The 19,137-nt window shown below is 33.9% G+C and overlaps 1 protein-coding gene and 1 long non-coding RNA gene across 16 annotated transcripts in view; one reads left to right on the top strand and one right to left on the bottom strand.

Annotated features, from left to right (window-relative positions):
- Positions 1-19,137, top strand: part of EVI5 (ecotropic viral integration site 5) — a 263,393-nt gene that overhangs the window by 137,073 nt on the left and 107,183 nt on the right. For 12 of the 15 annotated variants that reach the window (XM_079146326.1, XM_079146338.1, XM_079146331.1 and 9 more), the window contains one exon: positions 16,995-17,129. In XM_079146326.1, the coding sequence (XP_079002452.1) occupies positions 16,995-17,129 (135 nt within the window). Of the gene's footprint in view, positions 1-5,596; positions 5,619-16,994; positions 17,130-19,137 lie in introns of those variants that run through there. The other 3 variants (XM_079146332.1, XM_079146325.1, XM_079146330.1) reach the window with 2 other exon arrangements.
- The window catches only part of LOC306669316, a 39,967-nt gene continuing 32,373 nt past the window's right edge, over positions 11,544-19,137 (bottom strand). The window contains exon 2 of the long non-coding RNA XR_013766068.1: positions 11,544-11,942. This is a non-coding gene — a long non-coding RNA (uncharacterized lncRNA). The remainder of the gene's footprint in view (positions 11,943-19,137) is intronic.

The raw sequence follows: 19,137 nt of genomic DNA, 5'->3' as shown, positions 1-19,137 counted from the left end.
TGTTTAAAGGTCTTTGTTCTTAAACTTATACATGATGCGTTTTATATTTAAATCTTCACATACACTGTATGTGTTTAAATCTTCACATGCAATTTTTATACATGAACTATTTAAAAATGGAGCTAATATGTCAGATGATGAATCAAGATTTAAAAACTGTTTAATCTCATTTTAAAATGAGAAGGTAAAAAATTGTTTCCCCAAAATCTATATCCTTATCCCTTAGGTTTAAAATTCAGATGTATCTTACCAATGCCTTATATAATAAAGATCTAAACATTTTAATTGACAAGAAATCAGAAATTAGCCGGTAATAATGTAATGTAGCTGTGCCTCTAGTCCCAAATCCCAAATTCAGTCTTCCTAGAAGCACAATAATCCCAGGTATTCTAAGTAGCTTGAAGATGATTTGTAATGTTGTATCTAGTGTGATCATTTATAGATTATTCTTGTGGCTAGTGTAGGAAAGACAGTGAGTGGGAGCCCTGGATTTTTTTTTTTAGGCTTCAGTAAAGATGACTTTTGAAGAACATCATATGTAAGTCATTTTTAAATATTTGAAAAGAAATCTGTGCAAATGATTAGCGTATATATACACATGGCTTTAAAGGCAGAACGAATATCACATCCCAAGATACAAGATCTTATCCATTGAAATTTTGATAGATGAAGTGGTTCCTTTGCAAAGTAATAACTATACTACTGGTAGAAAATGAGCACCTATTGATAAATGTTCTGATTATAGCCTTCCAGTATAACTTGATAAATTCTTAAATTCCCAGAATAAGGATTTTACATCTGCAGGGTAATAGGAGATATTGAATCACCAATATAACCATCTACCACCATTACTCGCTACTGGCAAATAGCATTTTATATGATGTTAAAGAACTTTAGATTTCATATATGGAACTAGTTGTTTAACTGTTTAATCTTGGATACTCAAGAATGCAGTTTTGTTTTGTATTAAAAATGTTTAATAGACTATCTCAGGTCTCTCATTTTTAAAATAACCTTTAGTAGAGCATAATTTACATATTATGAAATTCATCAATTTTAAGTATAATTTGATGTGTTTGAAATGTATGTGGTTGTATAACCCGTACAACAATCAAAATGAAGAATATTTCCTAAGTATCAAAATTTCCCTGTGTCCTTTGCAGTTCACCTCTAACCCAGTGATGTGTCTGCTTTCTATCACCATCGTTTTGCCTTTTCTTAAAGTTTATACATAAGATATGAGACTTTTTTGTGTGCTTTCTTTCATTCATTCACTTTGTTTTTTCTTCTCATGATTTTTTTTATTATGTCAAACATATACAACATACAATTTGTCATTTAAGTTTATTTATTTATTTTTTTTTATTGTAAACAAATGGGATACATGTTGTTTCTCTGTTTGTACATGGCGTAAAGGCATACCATTTGTGTAATCATAAATTTACATAGAGCAATGTTGTTTGATTCATTCTGTTATTTTTTCCCTTCCCCCCACCCCTCCCACCCCTCTTTTCCCCTCTATACAGTCCTTCCTTCCTCCATACTTGCCCCCCTCCCTAACCCTAACTCTAACCCTTCCCTCCCCCCCATTATGTGTCATCCTCCACTTATCAGCGATATCATTCATCCTTTGGCTTTTTGAGATCGGCCTATCTCACTTAGCATGGTATTCTCCAATTTCATCCATTTGCCTGCAAATGTCATAATTTTATCATTCTTTATGGCTGAGTAATATTCCATTGTATATATATACCACAGTTTCTTTATCCACTCATCAATTGAAGGGCATCTAGGTTGGTTCCACAGTCTGGCTATTGTGAATTGAGCAGCTATGAACATTGATGTGGCTGTATTTCTGTAGTATGCAGATTTTAAGTCCTTTGGGTATAGGCCAAGGAGTGGGATGGCTGGGTCAAATGGTGGTTCCATTCCAAGTTTTCTAAGGAATCTCCACACTGCTTTCCATAGTGGCTGCACTAATTTGCAGCCCCACCAGCAGTGTATGAGTGTACCTTTCTCCCCACATCCTCGCCAACACCTGTTGTTGCTCGTATTCTTGATAATCGCCATTCTAATTGGGGTGAGATGGAATCTTAGGGTGGTTTTGATTTGCATTTCTCTTATTACTAGAGATGTTGAACATTTTTCCATATGTTTGTTGATTGCTTGTAGATCTTCTTCTGTGAAGTGTCTATTCATTTCCTTAGCCCATTTGTTGACTGGACTATTTGAATTCTTGGAGTAGAGTTTTTTGAGTTCTTTATAGATTCTGGAGATTAGTGCTCTATCTGAAGTATGATTGGCAAAGATATTCTCCCACTCTGTAGGCTGGGACTGCTCCTGAACACCCGGGGGGTCATTTAAGTTTATAATTCATTGGCATTAAGGACATTTACAGTGTTGTTTACCTCTATTTCTAGACTTTGAAATCACCCAAGATAAGCTCTCTACTGATTAAATAATAATCCCCCTTCTTCCTAGACCCTGATAATCTCTATTCTGCTTTCTATCTCTGTGAATATACTTATTCTATATAACTTAAATAAGTGGAATTTTACAATGTTTGTCCTTCTGTGTCTAGCTTATTTTGCTTAACATTACTATTTTCTAGGTCTATCCTTGTAGCATATATAATAATTTTATTATTTTTATGTCTGAGTAATGTTCCATTGTATGTATGTAATGATTTTGTTCATTTATTTGTTAGTCATCATTTATGTTGTTTCTACTTTCTGGCTGTTGTGAAAGTGCTGTTATGAATATTGGTGTATAACCGTCTGAGTGCCTGCATTTAGTTCTTTTGTGTATATGCCTAGAAGTGGAGTTACTAGATTATATATATAATTCCATGTTTGTTTTTGAGGGAGCACCAAACTGTTTTCCACAGTAGTATACCATTTAACATTGACATCAGCAATGTCACAAAGGTTCCAATCCCTCCACATCCTTCTCAACTCTTGGTATTTTCTGTTTTTATTTTTGTTTTGTTTTTGTACTTAATAATAACCTTCCTGGTAGATGTGAGATAGTATTTCATTTTTATTCAGATCTTCTTAAACTTTAGAATTCTTTTATGCAAAGATCATATTAAACGTACATTTAAATGAATTACTTTTTGACCCAGATTTACGATAACCCCTCTTTTTTTCTCCAAATACAAGCAGAAGTCAGTTAGATAATCATGAGAAATAAAACAATCTGACTGTCATTTTATTTGATAATTTATTGTTAAGATGTCAAGTTCAGTTTGTGTAAACATTTTGTATTTTGTTCAGTCCTATAAGATGTGGATATCTTATAATGGAGTGAATATTAATCCATTTATTTGAAAACTAATGTACAAAATATTAAGTGCAGAGGGTACAATACTAAACAAGAAAAGTGAAGCCTGCTATTGCACAGTGTTCTGGTTTGAAAGACAAATTAAAGAAATATAATTTCAGTGGTGATAAAGATCTTGAAGAAAAAGAAATCAGGAGCAAGGTAGTATGTATGGGTGCTATTGTAAGTAAGACTGTTATGGAATGCTTCCCTGAGGAAATTTTTAACATTTGACCAGAGACTGAATGATATAAAGAAGAAAAAAGCATTTGACAATCTGGGGGAAGCTTCCATACAGAAAACATGCCTTCTTGATATTGGCACCAAAACAGACATGTAGACCAGTGGTACAAAATAGAAGACACAGAGACAAACCCACATAAATACAGTTATCTCATGTTAGACTAAAGTGCCAAAAATATACATTGGAGAAAAGATAGCCTATTCAACAAGTGGTGCTGGGAAAACATGCCATATACAAAAACTAACTCAAATGGATCAATTGTTTAAAAATATAATTTTATGGTTTTAAAATTACTTTTTTATGGTTTTTGAAAACCCTTAGAATAACATATAGTGATAAATCTTTATGATCTTGAGTTTTACATTGGGTTTAGATATGCTGTTAGCATCTAAGAATAAATTGGACTTCATTAAAATTAAAATATTTTGTACATCAAAGGAGATCATTAAAGTGAAAAGGCAGCCTATAGAATGGTAGAAAATATCTGTGAATTATGTAGGTAGTAAAGATTTAGCATGCAGCATATGTAAGGAGCTTTTCAAACTCAACAAAAACAGTCCAGTTATAAAATGAGCAAAGAACTCAAATAGACTTTTCTGCAGAGAAGATACACAGATGATCAATAAATACATGAAATATGCTCAATATTATTAGTCTTTAAAGAAATATAGATGAAAATCATAATGAAGTATTACCTTACAACTACTGAGATGGCTATAATTTAAAAACAAACAAATTCTATAGTAAGTATTGAAGAGAAGAGAGAGAAGTTAAAACCTCATATTTCTTAGTGGGAATTTTAAATGGTCAACCTTTGTAGAAAAATTTGATAGTTCCTCAAAAAGTTAAACAATTTTTATAGTACTCTGCAATTCAATTTCTAGTTGTGTACCCAAAAGAATGAATTACTGGTCCTCAAACAAGTATGTGTACTACACACATTTGTAGCAGTATTATGTATTTTAAAAAGTATACACAACTCAGACGTCCATTAATGGGTGAATGGATAAGCAAGTTGTCATATATTCATATAGTAGAATATTATTCAACTATAAAAAGGAATGAAGCTTTAATAATGCTATAATGTGAATCAGTTTCCAAAACCTTAAATAGTAAAAGAAACCAGACACAAAATTTCACATATTGTATAGTTCCATTTATAGAAAATATTCAGGATAGATAAATCCACATAGAACAGAACACAGGTCAGTGATTACTAGTAGATTGGGGTTGATGAGAAGCTGCTTAAACAGGTAAAAGATTTTACTGTGAGTGATGGGAATGATGAACCAGATAGTTTGTGGTTGCACAACATTTAAAAAAAATTTTTTTAGTTGTAGATGGACATAATACCTTTGTTTTATTTTGTTTTATTAATATGGTGCTGAGCATCGAATCCAGTGCCTCACATGTGGTAGGCAAGCTCTCTACCACTGAGCTACAAACCCAACCTCTTGCACAACAATTTGAATGTATTAAATGCCATTGAATTGTTAATTTTAAAATGGTTATTTGAATTTCGCCTCAATATATTAAAAAAAAAAAAGCCTAAAGAAATAAGGAATGTCACATTTAATCTTAATGATTGCGATAGAAGATAACCTTATGGAAGCATGTAAAATTCCAGTGCTGGAACCCTTTGGTGATGGTTGGGATAGGACCAGAAGCAAGTTATCTGTCTTGTGGAAGGAACCTGAGAGGATAGGAACTGAGCATGGACAGTCTTAATCAGAATTTTGGTTACTTCGAGACTAAAGAGGGAATGCAATATGGAATAAAGCAGATTAGGTGGCAGCTAGAGAAGTGAGTTCCAACAGAGCTATAGCTCTAAAGCATGAATGTTAGGAAACAGAGGAGACAAGAATTTGGAGTATCAATTTAGTGGATTAAAGGGAGAGAACATCTAGGGCAAGTGGGCTATTACCCACAACCATGATTTTATATGATTTGGGGATGTGATATTCAGATAGTACAGCTCTGTGTAATGTGCCAGAGTAGAGCTGACAGAATTCTTTATGTTCTCCTATTTAGGAATAAAGTTGGTGTATTGTTCAGCTTTCTGTTACTGGACATCATGGCTGGAGTATATGGCAGAGGAGGCCCTGTTCACCTCATGGCAGCCAGGAAGCAAAAAGATAGGAAGGGTCAGTGTTCCAGTATTCCTACAAGGCCCCGCCTCCTAAAGTTTCTCCTACCTTCCTGTAGTAGTACAGATTGAGATCCAGTCCTTCAACACGTGGGCTTTTTTCTGGGGGACATTCAAGATCTAAACAATAGCAGTTGATCTTGGAAATTCAGTGAATCCAAGCCTATGCTTGAAGGTGAGGTGGTTTTATTTGCAAGGTTAGAAATAACAGAGGCCAATTACATTTCTGTGTGGTTATTGGAAATGTATAAAGCTTGATAACTGAAAGTGACTCTCTTCCCTACTGTGAATTTCCAGGAGTGAAGGATGAAGCTGATCTGCCTATAATATTGGACACAGTATGCTAATTATAAGTGGTAAAAGAAAAAAAAAAGAATAGAAAAGATAATATGCAAATCTCAGCAAATGAAAACTCGAGTATTTGTATGAATATTAGGCAAAATAGACTTCAGAATAAGTACCAGGAATGAAGAGGACTGTCCATGATAACAGGATCAATTCACAAAGAAGACATAGCAATCTTAAGATTGTACATATTTAGGAATGTATAACATGTATATGTTCTTGAGAACAGAGGAGCATGAAGCTAAACTGATAAAACTGAGAGGTGAAGTGAATAAATCCACAATTACAGTTGGAATCTTTAAGACCCCTTCTCAGTAATTGATAAAGTTAGTAGGTAGCAAATCAATTTAGAATAAAGCCTGAATGATAAAATCAACCACATTGACCTGCTAGGAATATATGGAATACTATCTGATAACAACAGAAAATGCATTATTTTCTAGTACACATGGAACATATAAGAAGATAGAACATTTTCTGGGCTGTAAAATAAACATTAACAAATTTAAAAGAATTAAAATCATACAAAGTTTTTTTTTTTTTTTGTAGATGGACACAATACCTTTATTTTCTTTCTTTCTTTTTTTTTTTTTTAAGGAACTGGTCTTTATTTTCTGTAACCTTATTTTCATTTTGCTTAATAAGTATCTGTGGAACATCTCAAGACCACTTGGGTGGTTGTTCCTATTTTATTTACTTTTTTATGTGGCACTGAGGATCAAACCCAGTGCCTCTCACATGCTCGGTGAGTGCTCTACCACTAAGCCACAGTCTCAGCCCACAAAGTGTTTTCTTTGATGCTAACAGCATTCAGTTAGAAATTAATAATGGATAACTGGAATGTCCCCTAGTAGTTGGAAATTAAATAATATGTGTTTAAACCCATGGGTCAGAGAGGAAGTCTAAGAGGAAATCAGAATGTATTTTTTTTTTAATTCTTTTTTTTTTTTTTTTATTGTAAACAAATGGGATACATGTTGTTTCTCTGTTTGTACATGGCGTAAAGGCATACCATTTGTGTAATCATAAATTTACATAGAGTAATGTTGTTTGATTCATTCTGTTATTTTTTCCCAGAATGTATTTTTAATTTAAGCCAAATGGAGGCACAACATAAAAATTTGTGGATCAATCAAAAGCAGTGCTTCATGGCAATTTTATAACATTGATTGTATTAGGAAAGGGAATAAGTCTCAAACCAGTAATCTAAGTTTCTACCTTAAAAAATTAGACATATAAGAGCAAATTTAACCAGAAGCAAGCAAATTTACCAATCATAATAGAAATCAAATTGAAAAGTGCACAACAGAAAAACCAGAAAAACCCATGAAACCAGAGGTTGGTTCTTTGAAATGATCAATCAACTTTATAAACTTCTGTCCAGTACTTTTGTACGAAATAATACAGTTGTACCTTGGTATCTGTGGGGGGGTTGGTTCAAGGAGTACTTATGTACACCTAAATATATGGATGCTTAACTTCCTTATATGAAATGGCATAGCATTTGCATCTAACCTATGCATACCTCCTGTGTTTCTTAAATCATCTCTAGGTTATTTATGACTAATACAATGTAAATACTTTTAAAATAGTTGTTATACTCTACTGTTAAGAAAATAATGACAAGAAAAAGATTCATACATGTTCTATTCAGATGCACCCTTCTCCCCCATCCTTGATTGGTTGATTCCACAAATGCAGATCTCTCTCCCATTGTATCCATCCACATTTTACCAAAGATTTTTAGCATTCATTGATGGTTGTTTTGAATTAGTTATTATATATTGAGTGTCCAAAATGGATATTTTCATATATTCTCATTTCTTCTACATTTATTAGCTAGTTTTCCTTTGGTGGTGCAAGGGGAGACCTTTCTCTCTCTTTTATTTTTTCTCCTTATCCTCTCTAGTTCCCACTTGCTCACTGTAGACTCTATTTATCACTCCAGATTCATGGACTTTAGTTTATTCAATATTTTACATCACTTTTAATGGTTTTGATGCTTTTGATAAGTGATATGGTGTAGTTATTTTATAACAATAAACTTTTGAGCAGCAATTTATAAAAGGTAGTTTATTTTTAACTCATTTTGGGTATTTACATTCTTTGCAAAAAATGTTTCTGCAGTACACAGTTGTAGAACGAGTATTTTTAACAGGTCATTGGTTTCATTTTACACTGGTCCTTGGACGGTTTTAACCTGACATTGTTGGTTATAAAAAAAATGATTGAAGCTGGGCATGGTGGTGCACACCTGTAATCCCAGCAGCTCAGAAGGCTGAGGTAGGAAGATCAGGAGTTTAAAGACAGCCTCAGCAACTTACAAGGCTCTGAGCAACAGTGAGATCCTGTCTCTAAATAAAAAGGACTGGGGGTGTGATTGAGTGGTTCAGTGTCCCTGGGTTCAATTCTAAGTACCCCCCCCCCAAAAAAAAAAAAAAAAGCTTGAGTTAGAGCCTGGCACAGTGGCGCATGCCTATAGTTCCAGCTACTTGAGAGACTGAGGCAGGAGGATCACAAATTCAAGGCCACTTTGGGCAACTTGGTGAGGTCGTGTCACAAAAAATGAAAAGGGCTAGGGCACCCCTGAATTCAATCCCCAGCCCACACACATAAAAGAATTGAGTTAATTTATTATTGAATGAGTATACTGAATATTTTACATGTTCCTTGTCAGTTTTTGCAGAAAGTTGGCAGAAGTAGCAGTGCTGCAATCGTAGTTCATGCAATTGCTCATCTGACCGTTTCTTTTAAGTGTGGTAGGGCACAGATGTGTACATGTTGGAATTTTCCCAGTGAGACCAACTGTCTTTGAGTGTAGCTTGATTTGTTTAAAAGCTTTGTGCCCTACACATGGCTGCATATCATTCGAAGTATCCTGATTAAGCAATTTTGTCCAGCTGCTCAGCTTGGCTCAGATCAACATTAACAAGGAAGAATTTAGCAGTGAGCTAAGCTGCTGATTGCTGAAAGTTCTTTTGAAATTCTTGAGATCTTTACCAGGAAGTACTTAAGGGGGATCAAGAGAGGTTTTCATCTGACCTTTTGTCTCTTTTTTATAATTCTAAGAGAATGTGAAAGAATTATGTAGTGCTTCTAAGAACAGTGGATTTGATGTGAGGTCTATAAACTTATCTTACCTAGATTAAACACATGAATAAATATTAATAAAAATACCTGTTTGTCATTGGAAATTGGGAATTCTTGTAGATTATTTATTTGGAAAAATGTGTTTGCTTAGCAGTACTGAGGAATTGCCCCACACCTCATTTACCGAGTGGGGATTTTTTTCTTTATGAATATGAAAGATAGTTGATGAAAGTCTTTCTAAAAATCGAAGATTGATGACTCTGTACATTTAACTTGGTAAACTTTTTGTTGTTATTGTGGATTGAGCCTATGCTTATCACTGAGCTATAAGCCCAGCCTCTCATTTGGCAAACTGTTGAACTTTTCACCAGTGTCCCTATAAATCTGGATTTTTTTTTTTTTTTTTTTGGTAAACAAATGGGATACATGTCGTTTCTCTGTTTGTACATGGAGTAAAGGCATACCATTTGTGTAATCATAAATTTACATAGGGTAATGCTGTTTGATTCATTCTGTTATTTTTTCCCTCACCCCACCCCACCCACCCATCTTTTTCCTCTATACAGTCCTTCCTTCCTCCATTCTTGCCACCCTCCTTAACCCTAACCCTAAACCTAACCCTAACCCTAACCCCTCCCACCCCCCATTATATGTCCTCATCCGCTTATCAGCGAGATCATTTGTCCTTTGTTTTTTGAGATTGGCTTATCTCACTTAGCATGATATTCTCCAACTGCATCCATTTGCCTGCAAATTCCATAATTTTATCATTCTTTATGGTGGAGTAATACTCCACTGTATATATATATGCCACAGTTTCTTTATCCATTCACCAATTGAAGGGCATCTAGGTTGGTTCCACAATCTGGCTATTGTGAATTGAGCAGCAATGAACATTGATGTGGCTATATCTCTGTAGTATGCTGATTTTAAGTCCTTTGGGTATAGGCCAAGGAGTGGGATAGCTGGGTAGATTTTTTTTTTTTAACCCAAAGAATTTTGACCTTAGTCTAAAGATTAAATGCCTTACATTTATGCATACTCTTATTTTTCCTTTAAGTTTTAATAACAAATGAGGAATCATTTGAATGGGAGTAATTGTTTTTTTTAAACATCTTTTCATCATTAACCAGAGAGAAACTTTTTTTTTTAATTAGCGCATAATAGTGGAATGCATTGTTAAATATTTATACATGCATGCAATATAATTTGACCCGTCTTGTTCCCTTGTACCTCCCTTTTCCCTCCCTTCAGAGATAAACTTTCATCCTAAAGGATATATGTAATTTGCAAATCATATAGAAATGACATATTTTTAAAGTATTTAGAATATGTGGTAGCGAAGATTATGAACATCTTTTGGGGGCCTTATGTTGAGGGACAGCAAAATACAGCCTTATTTTATATTTTTCTGCTGTGATTTCATGCTATAGAAAGTACTTTATGGGCTTGGATTGTAACTCAGTGGTAGAGCACTTACCTCACATGTTTGAGATACTGGGTTTGATCAGCACCACCTACAAAAATAAAGGTATCGTGTCCATCTACAACTAAAAATATTTTTTTAAAAAAAGAAAGTATTTTATCTTTTATCTGGAGTATTTTATCTTTGTATAATGATGTGTTTTTCCCAAATGCTTTTGGATGTGATAGTACAGATGTACTTACTGTTGTCCATTAAAAACATAGCATAGCATGTCATCATATTTTTTTTGAAAAAGTGGATCATGGTTGCTAAATGCACATCAGACTAAAAACTAGTTTAGCTCTTACTCTTACTTGAAAGAGTCACACTCTGTGTAAATCATACGGGTTTTTGTTCTCGTAAACCAAAATCTAGTCTATTCGAAAAATAGTTTGCTTACCTACTCTGAAAAGCACTCTTTGGTTTTGTTTATATTGTAGTAATGCAATTGTCCCTGGTATTGCTTAGATAGTATAGTGTATATATGCCTTTTAAATATTAATAGCACTACTTTTTAATTAAGAGTTGTGATAAGTGTTACAGAAGAGAAAAATAGAGTTCTCTGAAATGTATGGATTCCTATAAAGGATATACGAATGTTAGGTTTTGAAATTAGCTAGGAACATAATGTGTAAATAAATTTAGACAATATTTGTTTTTTTAAAAATACTTTGTTTTAGTTATAGGTGGACACAGTACCTTTATTTTATTTTTATGTGGTGCCGAGGATCAAACCCAGGGCCCCACGCATGCTAGGTGAACAAATCATATAAAAATGACATTTTTAAAAATAAATGCAGTGTAGCAGATCTGTAAAGAGTACATCTATATTGCTTGGTTTTTAAAAGTATTTAGAATATATGGTAGTGAAGATTATGAACTCTATCACTGAGCCACAAGCCCAGACCAATATTTGGTATGTTTTATAGACATTTTTTTTTTCATTAGGATTTATTCACTTAACAATATGGGTTGAGCATCCCTAGTTTAAAAATGTGAAATCCAAAATATTCTGAAGTCTGAAATTTTTGAGTACAGTTATGATACCCAATAGTTTTGGATTTTGGATTTTGGATTAGGTATGTTCAAACACTGGGATCTCTGCAGAAATTTCCAAATCTGAAAAACTGCAAAATTTGAAACACTTCTAGTCCCAAGCATTTCAGGTAAGGGATACCCAATATGTGGAAAGTTTAAGTAATACTCAATTTGTGCCAAGGAACATCCCTAGATACAAATGTTTCCATTTCACTGTTAATTATATATCCTTCAAACATTGAATCTGGGAATTTTCTTTAAGCCACAAGCAAAAAAAAAAAAACCACTAAGAACTTTGTAACTTACCTTTACCTTTGTAACTTTCGCAACACCAGAAAAGTGCATGAAATTGAAAAACAGATTCTAGAACTTACACTTCTGTTCAGTTGCACTGGAATGGAATGGAATTGCTGGGATCCCAGAAATATTGAAGAGATATGTTGGCAGAAGTTGATGTAAGTGTAGGGGATTCCTTTTTTTTTTTTTTTAATTGGCAATATTGGGGACTGAACCCAGGGCCATAATTAGGCATGATAGGCAAGTATTCTGCTGAGCTACATCTTCAGACCTTTTAAATTTTTCATTTTTGAGACAGGGTCTCATTAAGTTGATTAGACTGGCCTCCCAAGTAGCTAGGACTATAGATTTGTGCCACTGTCTCCTGCCTTAGCCTCCCAAGTAGCTAGGACTATAGATTTGTGCCACTGTGCCCAACTACTCATAGACTTTTAAATTTATGGACCCTCAGTATCAGCTGTCATGATTTTAGCAGTTGTCATTTGGTTAAAAAAAATTACATATATATGTCCAAGTTATTAATTTGAATATGAAATATACTCTGAAGAATATTTTATTACAAGGACAATATGGAGACCTAGATACTTAGTTTTTTAAAACAAGCTTAGATTTCTTAATATACCACTAATCCTTAGAAGGATATATATTGTCATTTAACACATGTTTAGGTTAGGAACATGGGCTTTGTAGTTCATGTTCTCAATTAATAGCACTATCAATTACTGTTTAACCTTTCTGAGTCTTATTAATTTCATTATTAAAGTGGTAGTTGTAGTGAAGTTTACATGAGAATATAAAGTGTTTAGCATGTGCCTGGTACATAGTAAGCACTTAGTATATTAGCTTTTATCACCAGTGTTATTAGTTATAAATATCAACACGTGTTATAAAACTTTTTGTGGAGAATAGGAAATTGAAACTAATAGCTGACTTCAGGCTGTGTATAGTCCACAGAGGCATCTTTTTAACCTTCCTATGCTCCCTTTTGTCCTGTGACAGAGGTAATTATAATAGAGGACTGTCATTGATCCTTAAGTACTGAGTTGATAGAACAATGTCTAGCACATAGTGTTCAATAAAGGCTATTTTTAGGATTAATAGTAACATTATTCCATTATTAGCATGCTTAGCTAATGACACAGACTGCTAATAATAGAACCAAATTTACACAAAAGCAAAAACTGACGTGGTAAAATTTATAATAGACTAAACATTTGACAGAATTGTCACCCTCCTGACCAAATTTAGATGTGCAAAAATTTGAATAGGGAATACAGGATATAGTAGAAATAATGTCCAAAAAAGAAATTCAGTTGCAGAAGTTTTAATGGGTCAGATGCAAAATGAAATAAACAATAAAACCTTTAATCAACAAATTTAAACTCATTTGAAAATGTTTACCTGTTTAGAATTGATCCTAATGAAAACATCTTTTGTCCAATATAAATGGATATGGATACAATGGACAGGGCTAATTACTGAATGGAAAAATTGATAATGAAATGAAATTGGCTTAATGGAGTTAGGTTCACTTTGAATGTTAAAGAAAGTACACTAGTACTTGTATACTTTTCACTAATGTGTGTGTATTAATAAGCGTGGAATTAAACTTTCTCAGGATGAAAATAGTAAGGGAAGTAAGAGTTTAAGTGGCTGACAGTGTTAAGTGTCATAGACTGTTCATTGAAGGTAAAAAGCTGAATAAAAGAGAAGAGCTCGTCATTGGGTCTTGATATTGTTACTGAATAGAAGTTTTATAAAAGGAGTACAACTAAGCTAGATTACAGTGGGTTGAGCAACAAATGGGAAGTATAAAAGGAGAAATAACAAATGAAACTATGGAATTTAGAACTTATCCCTTAAACAGTAGAGGACAATCACAAACTTTTGATTTTAGGAACTATGTGATTGAAAATGCTCTTTAGGGAACTCTGGTGCCCTAAAGTGAATTGCTGTAGGGTAAAAATGGCAATACAGAGACCAGTTACTAGGGCAGTGGTGGGAAATGAAGAGGAAGGAATAACAGGGAAACATTCTAGAGCACAAAATATTAAGTGTTTGATGGAGACAAATAAGGGATTTTAGGCCAGTAGCAAATAGTGAAATCAAGGAAAGGAATTGGTTTATGGAAGATGATGATAACTTTTCAATGCAGTTTTATTTGGTAGCACATTCGTATGGAAATGAATAGCAGTCAGTCAGAAACTAGAGCAGCTGAAAATTCTAATACTTGGTGTTAGAGAACCAGTGTGGACTTTACATAGGGTAACTGATCATAAGAATAGTCTGGGATTAAAGAAGTACCTTGTGAAGAAATTTTTTGACTTGGGGTATACGAATGCTTCAGGGAGGTCAGAAATTATATACAGAACTTTGTGAGTGTTATATTTTTGTTTTGGAAAATTGAGTTTTGTGTGATTGCTAAGAGTCTGTGACTCAAGGAGTAAAAATCATTGCTAGAGAAAGTAAAGTAGGTGACTAATCATGGAGACAAGACTAAAATACCAAGAACAGAGAACCAAAATAAGACTAGGATTGAAAGTTGCAGAAAATGACAACAGAGGGAAAGACAGAAGTAGTAAACTAGACATAAAAAAAACCTGAAAAGGTACAGATTGATATTTTATTTGTTCTGATGCCAGAAATACTCTGTATTCCTTAGATCCTGTAAAATTTGCAGTATGTTAGTTGAGCATCATCATGATGACCTGGGAATTAAGAATTACCTTCTGTAAACCTGTAACAGAAAGAAAAGAAAATTGCATAACACATAGAATGATCTTAATCCAGAAGTATAAAATAATATTTTGGCATATAAAAAGCATAGGGTATGTATTATACAGAGTTAACATGTTATCAAAACATTTCAGCTCTTAGTAAATTTTACTGATAAAATTTTGTTCCCCATATTACTGTAGTTTTTGTTTTTGGTTGAAATAATTGGTTTATATCAGATCAAGGGCTCCATTCTTCTATGGGCCATTTGAGTTTAATGTTTTTTGGGGGATCTGCTTACAGGATGGTGGCAAACAAACCTGAACTACAGTATCAGGGCTTTAGGTTAAAGGCAAACAATTCTGGTAGTGCTTGTAAAATAATTTTGATCTCATTAAACAAATTGTGGCACTATTTGGATGAGGTCATTCCAAAGAGTGCTTTTTTCCCCTTTAATAAGGTAAGTATTAGCTAATGCGGTATACCTGTTGCAGTGCACTTCCTGTGTTAAAGTATTTTAATCATTCCTAGCATCAAAATTACTTGGAGGGGCTGGGGTTGTGGCTCAGTGGCAGAGCGTTTGCCTAGCATGTGTAAGGCACTGGGTTTGATTTCCAGCACCACATAAAAAAAATAAAATAAATGTCCATCAACAACTAAAAATAATATTTAAAATACTATTAAGAGAAGCAATATGTAGCTCATGGAATTAGAAAGTCACCATTTGAACATCTTTTTTAGTTACTGGGACAAGAGAACACCAAGTGTTTTAATTAAGATTTTAGTCTTTTTTGAGACAGTATTTCTCTATGTTGCTCAAGCTAGTCTTGAACTTCGGGACTCAAGTGATCCTCCTCAGCAGCCCCCTAAGCAGCTGGGACTACAGACTTGTATACCACTGTGCCCAGCTGTTAATAATTTTTAATAGTTTTAATTTAACATCCATTTTATTCCTAATGTATTAAAGATTTAAATATTTTTTTCTCTAGTCATGCCAATTCAGTAGATTGTTCTCTGACCCTGTTTTGAAGTTTTGAGTTGCTACTTTTTCTTCAATTACATGAATTAAGTGTGAAATGATAGACAAGTTGTTTTAGAAAAGTGTGTGTGTGTTTGTTTGTTCGTTTTGTGCTAGGAATTGAACCAAGGGCACTTTACTCCTGGGCTGCATCCCCCAGCCCTTTTTGTTTTTCATTTTGAGACAGTCTGTTGCTGACTGACTTCAAACTTGGAATCCTCCTGCCTCAGCCTCCCACGTTGCTGGGATTACAGGTGTATGCCACAGTGCCTGACCAGAAAGCTTTTTATAATGAAGATTTAGATGTCTTTTTGCTTTTTGTTTTTGTATGGGAACTGATTTGGAAAGAATTTCTTAAGTTGCTTCATTAATTCACATTATAGAATAGGAAAGGAAATGGGAAAGTTTCATGCTTCTATGATTGATTTCTCTGTGAGCATCTGCTTTTTCTCTGTTTCCAATGATCATTTCCATGCATTTTTAATGACATCTACATCTTTAAGGCAAACATGGTTTGGTTATTTGGGGATTTAAAGTTGTTCACTTTATTGTGGATGCCATTTTTATTTCCATGAGAGTAAAATAGAATTTTCAATAAATGTGTACTTGTCTTCTGTGGTCTATAGCAGTGCTGTCCAATAGCAATTTGTTGAGTCATATGTATAATTTAAAATTTTTTAGTAGCCGTATTACAGGGAGTAAAAACAGATAAAATTAATATTTTTACTCAACATATTTAAAATATTATTTTAACATACAATCAGTGCAAAAATTATTGAGTTGTCTTGTTGTTGTTGTTGTGCTAGGGATTGAACTCAGGGTCTTGTTCATGCAAAGTGAACACTCTACTTCCAAGCTACGTCTTCAGCCCTTAATTCATATTAAGTCTTTGAAACTCAGTTTGTATTTTATACTTTCAACCTGTTTCACCTTGGATTAGCCACATTTCAAGTGCTTAGTAACCATATGTGGCCAGTGACTATCCTATTGCACAGACCAGGTCTGTAGAGTCAAAACAAATTCTTAGTATCTGGATACTAAAAGATGTAAATGATAAAAGAAGATGAATGTAAAGGAAATGAATTGGATTTTGTGAATATAATAACTAGTTACTAAAACCCAAAAATATCTTTAAAGATACCAAAACTGGACTTTTTTACTCATTGAGAGGTTAAGTGGAGGAAATATCTGGGAATATTTAGTAGATGTAACTTTTACTGTTTAGTGGCCCTTAATTCCTGAATTATGTATTATTTTTACTGTATACACATCTCCATGCTTCCATGAAATTTCAGTATGTGTTTATAACCTTTAGCATAAATGCAGTTCCAACTACAATGAAGATTTTGTGCTACAGCTAGAGAAGGAATTGGTCCAAGCCCGACTGAGCGAAGCTGAGTCTCAATGTGCACTAAAGGAGATGCAGGATAAAGTCCTGGATATTGAAAAGGTAAGAAACTACACAAATGATGTCCACCCATAAATTAAAAGGGAGATATGGTAGATTTATTAAGAATTCATTGAGCAACTAAATTAAACTTGGTATTTTTACATTAGAAACCTTACGTATTGTTAACTAATAGAAAAAAGAAGAAAGATCTTAAAGATTGTCAGCTATTCTTTGTTGCTACCAGACTAATCTAGGCCATATAATTAAGGATAAAAATGGAAATTAGAACTCTTTTAGAGGAAAACAACCAGGATACTGTTTATAAAAGGATATTTAAGTGTTGAAGAAAAGAAACTTAGGAAACAGAAATGAAGTATCTTCAAATATTGTAATATCTATATGTGGAAGAGATAGAGTAGGACTAGTATATAGACATTTCAGGGAAAATTTCCATCTGAGTGTTAATATTTAAACCAAGCTAGAAAAATATGGGAATATGGGAAATTACCTTTATGCTTGAGTGGTACTTATTTACCTATACTAACTTACTTCTCCAAGGTATCAAAGAATGTCAAGGCCTAATAGAAAAGTAGAGTAAATGGAAAGTTATAGGGTTTTTATAACTCTCATATTTGAGCAACTGTGCTCTAGATCACAAACTCTGAATCTTTTTCTTCTCATCTATAACATCACTGATGTTGGATTGTTCTTTTTTGCCCCTAGGTACTATTGTATCGAGAAGGCTTATAGAAAATTGACTTAACAACCTCAGTTGTTCTTAACTATTTCTTAAAGAAATAGAACAGGTGTAGCTAGAATCAGAAGTGGAATAATTTTGCTAGAAATCTGCTTGTTTGTATATTTTCTGGAAAATGTATTCTCTGATTTTTTTGTGAAAAAAGCAAGCAACAATGCTGAAAGAAATACCTAACAGAATATTGGTTTCTAATCCAGGAGTAGTCAGGACTCTATGGTTTAGATAAGAATCTAAGTCTTACAGTTGGAAAGACTGAATATTTGGTAGAAAGAGTGTGTTTGGGTCCAGTTAAAAAATGAATTTCTTAAAAAATGTTCACCATCTTTAGTAATAAGAGAAATGCAAATCAAAACTACACTAAGATTCCATCTCACCCCAATTAGAATGGCCATTATCAAGAATACTAGCAAAAATAGGTGTTGGAGAGGATGTGGGGAAAAAGGTACACTCATACATTGCTGGTGGGGCTGCAAATTAGTGCAGCCACTCTGGAAAGCAATGTGGAAATTCCTTAGAAAACTTGGAATGGAACCACCATTTGACCCAGCTATCCCACTCCTCGGCCTATACCCAAAATACTTAAAATCAGCATACTACAGAGATAGAACCACATCAATGTTCATAGCTGCTCAATTCACAATAGCCAGATTGTGGAACCAACCTAGATGTCCTTCAATTGATGAATGGATAAAGAAACTGTGGTATATATATATACAATGGAATATTACTCAGCTATAAAGAATAATAAAATTATGGCATTTGCAGGCAAATGGATGAAATTGGAGAATACCATGCTAAGTGAGATAAGCCAATCTCAAAAATCCAAAGGACGAATGATCTCACTGATAAGTGGATGATGACACATAATAGGGGGGGAGGGGGGCAAGAATGGAGGAAGGAGGGACTCTATAGAGGGAAAAGAGGGGTGGGAGGGGTGGGGGGGGAGGAAAAAATAACAGAATGAATCAAACATCATTACCCTGTGTAAATGTATGAATATGCAAATGGTATGCTGTTACTCCATGTACAAACAGAAACAACATGTATCCCATTTGTTTACAATAAAAATAAATTTAAAAAAAAAATGAATTTCTTGCCAGGGGAAGTGACAGATTCCTGTAGTCCCAGCTACTTGGGAGACTGAAGTAGGAGTACCCCTTGAGCCTAGGAGTTCAAGGCCAGCCTGGGAAACATAGTGAGACCTGTCAGATTTCTTAAGTGACTGTGTTAATATTCACGTAGAGTAGAAAGGAAGTTGGAAGTTTGCATTATGGTTAACTTTGTTGTGCAACATTCTCTTTGTCTGCTTCC

This window comes from Sciurus vulgaris, assembly GCF_902686455.1.
Source record: "Sciurus vulgaris genome assembly, chromosome: 1".
Lineage (NCBI taxonomy): Eukaryota > Metazoa > Chordata > Mammalia > Rodentia > Sciuridae > Sciurus > Sciurus vulgaris.
Note: the sequence above shows the minus strand (reverse complement) of the source record. Positions and strands in the feature narration are given on the sequence as shown.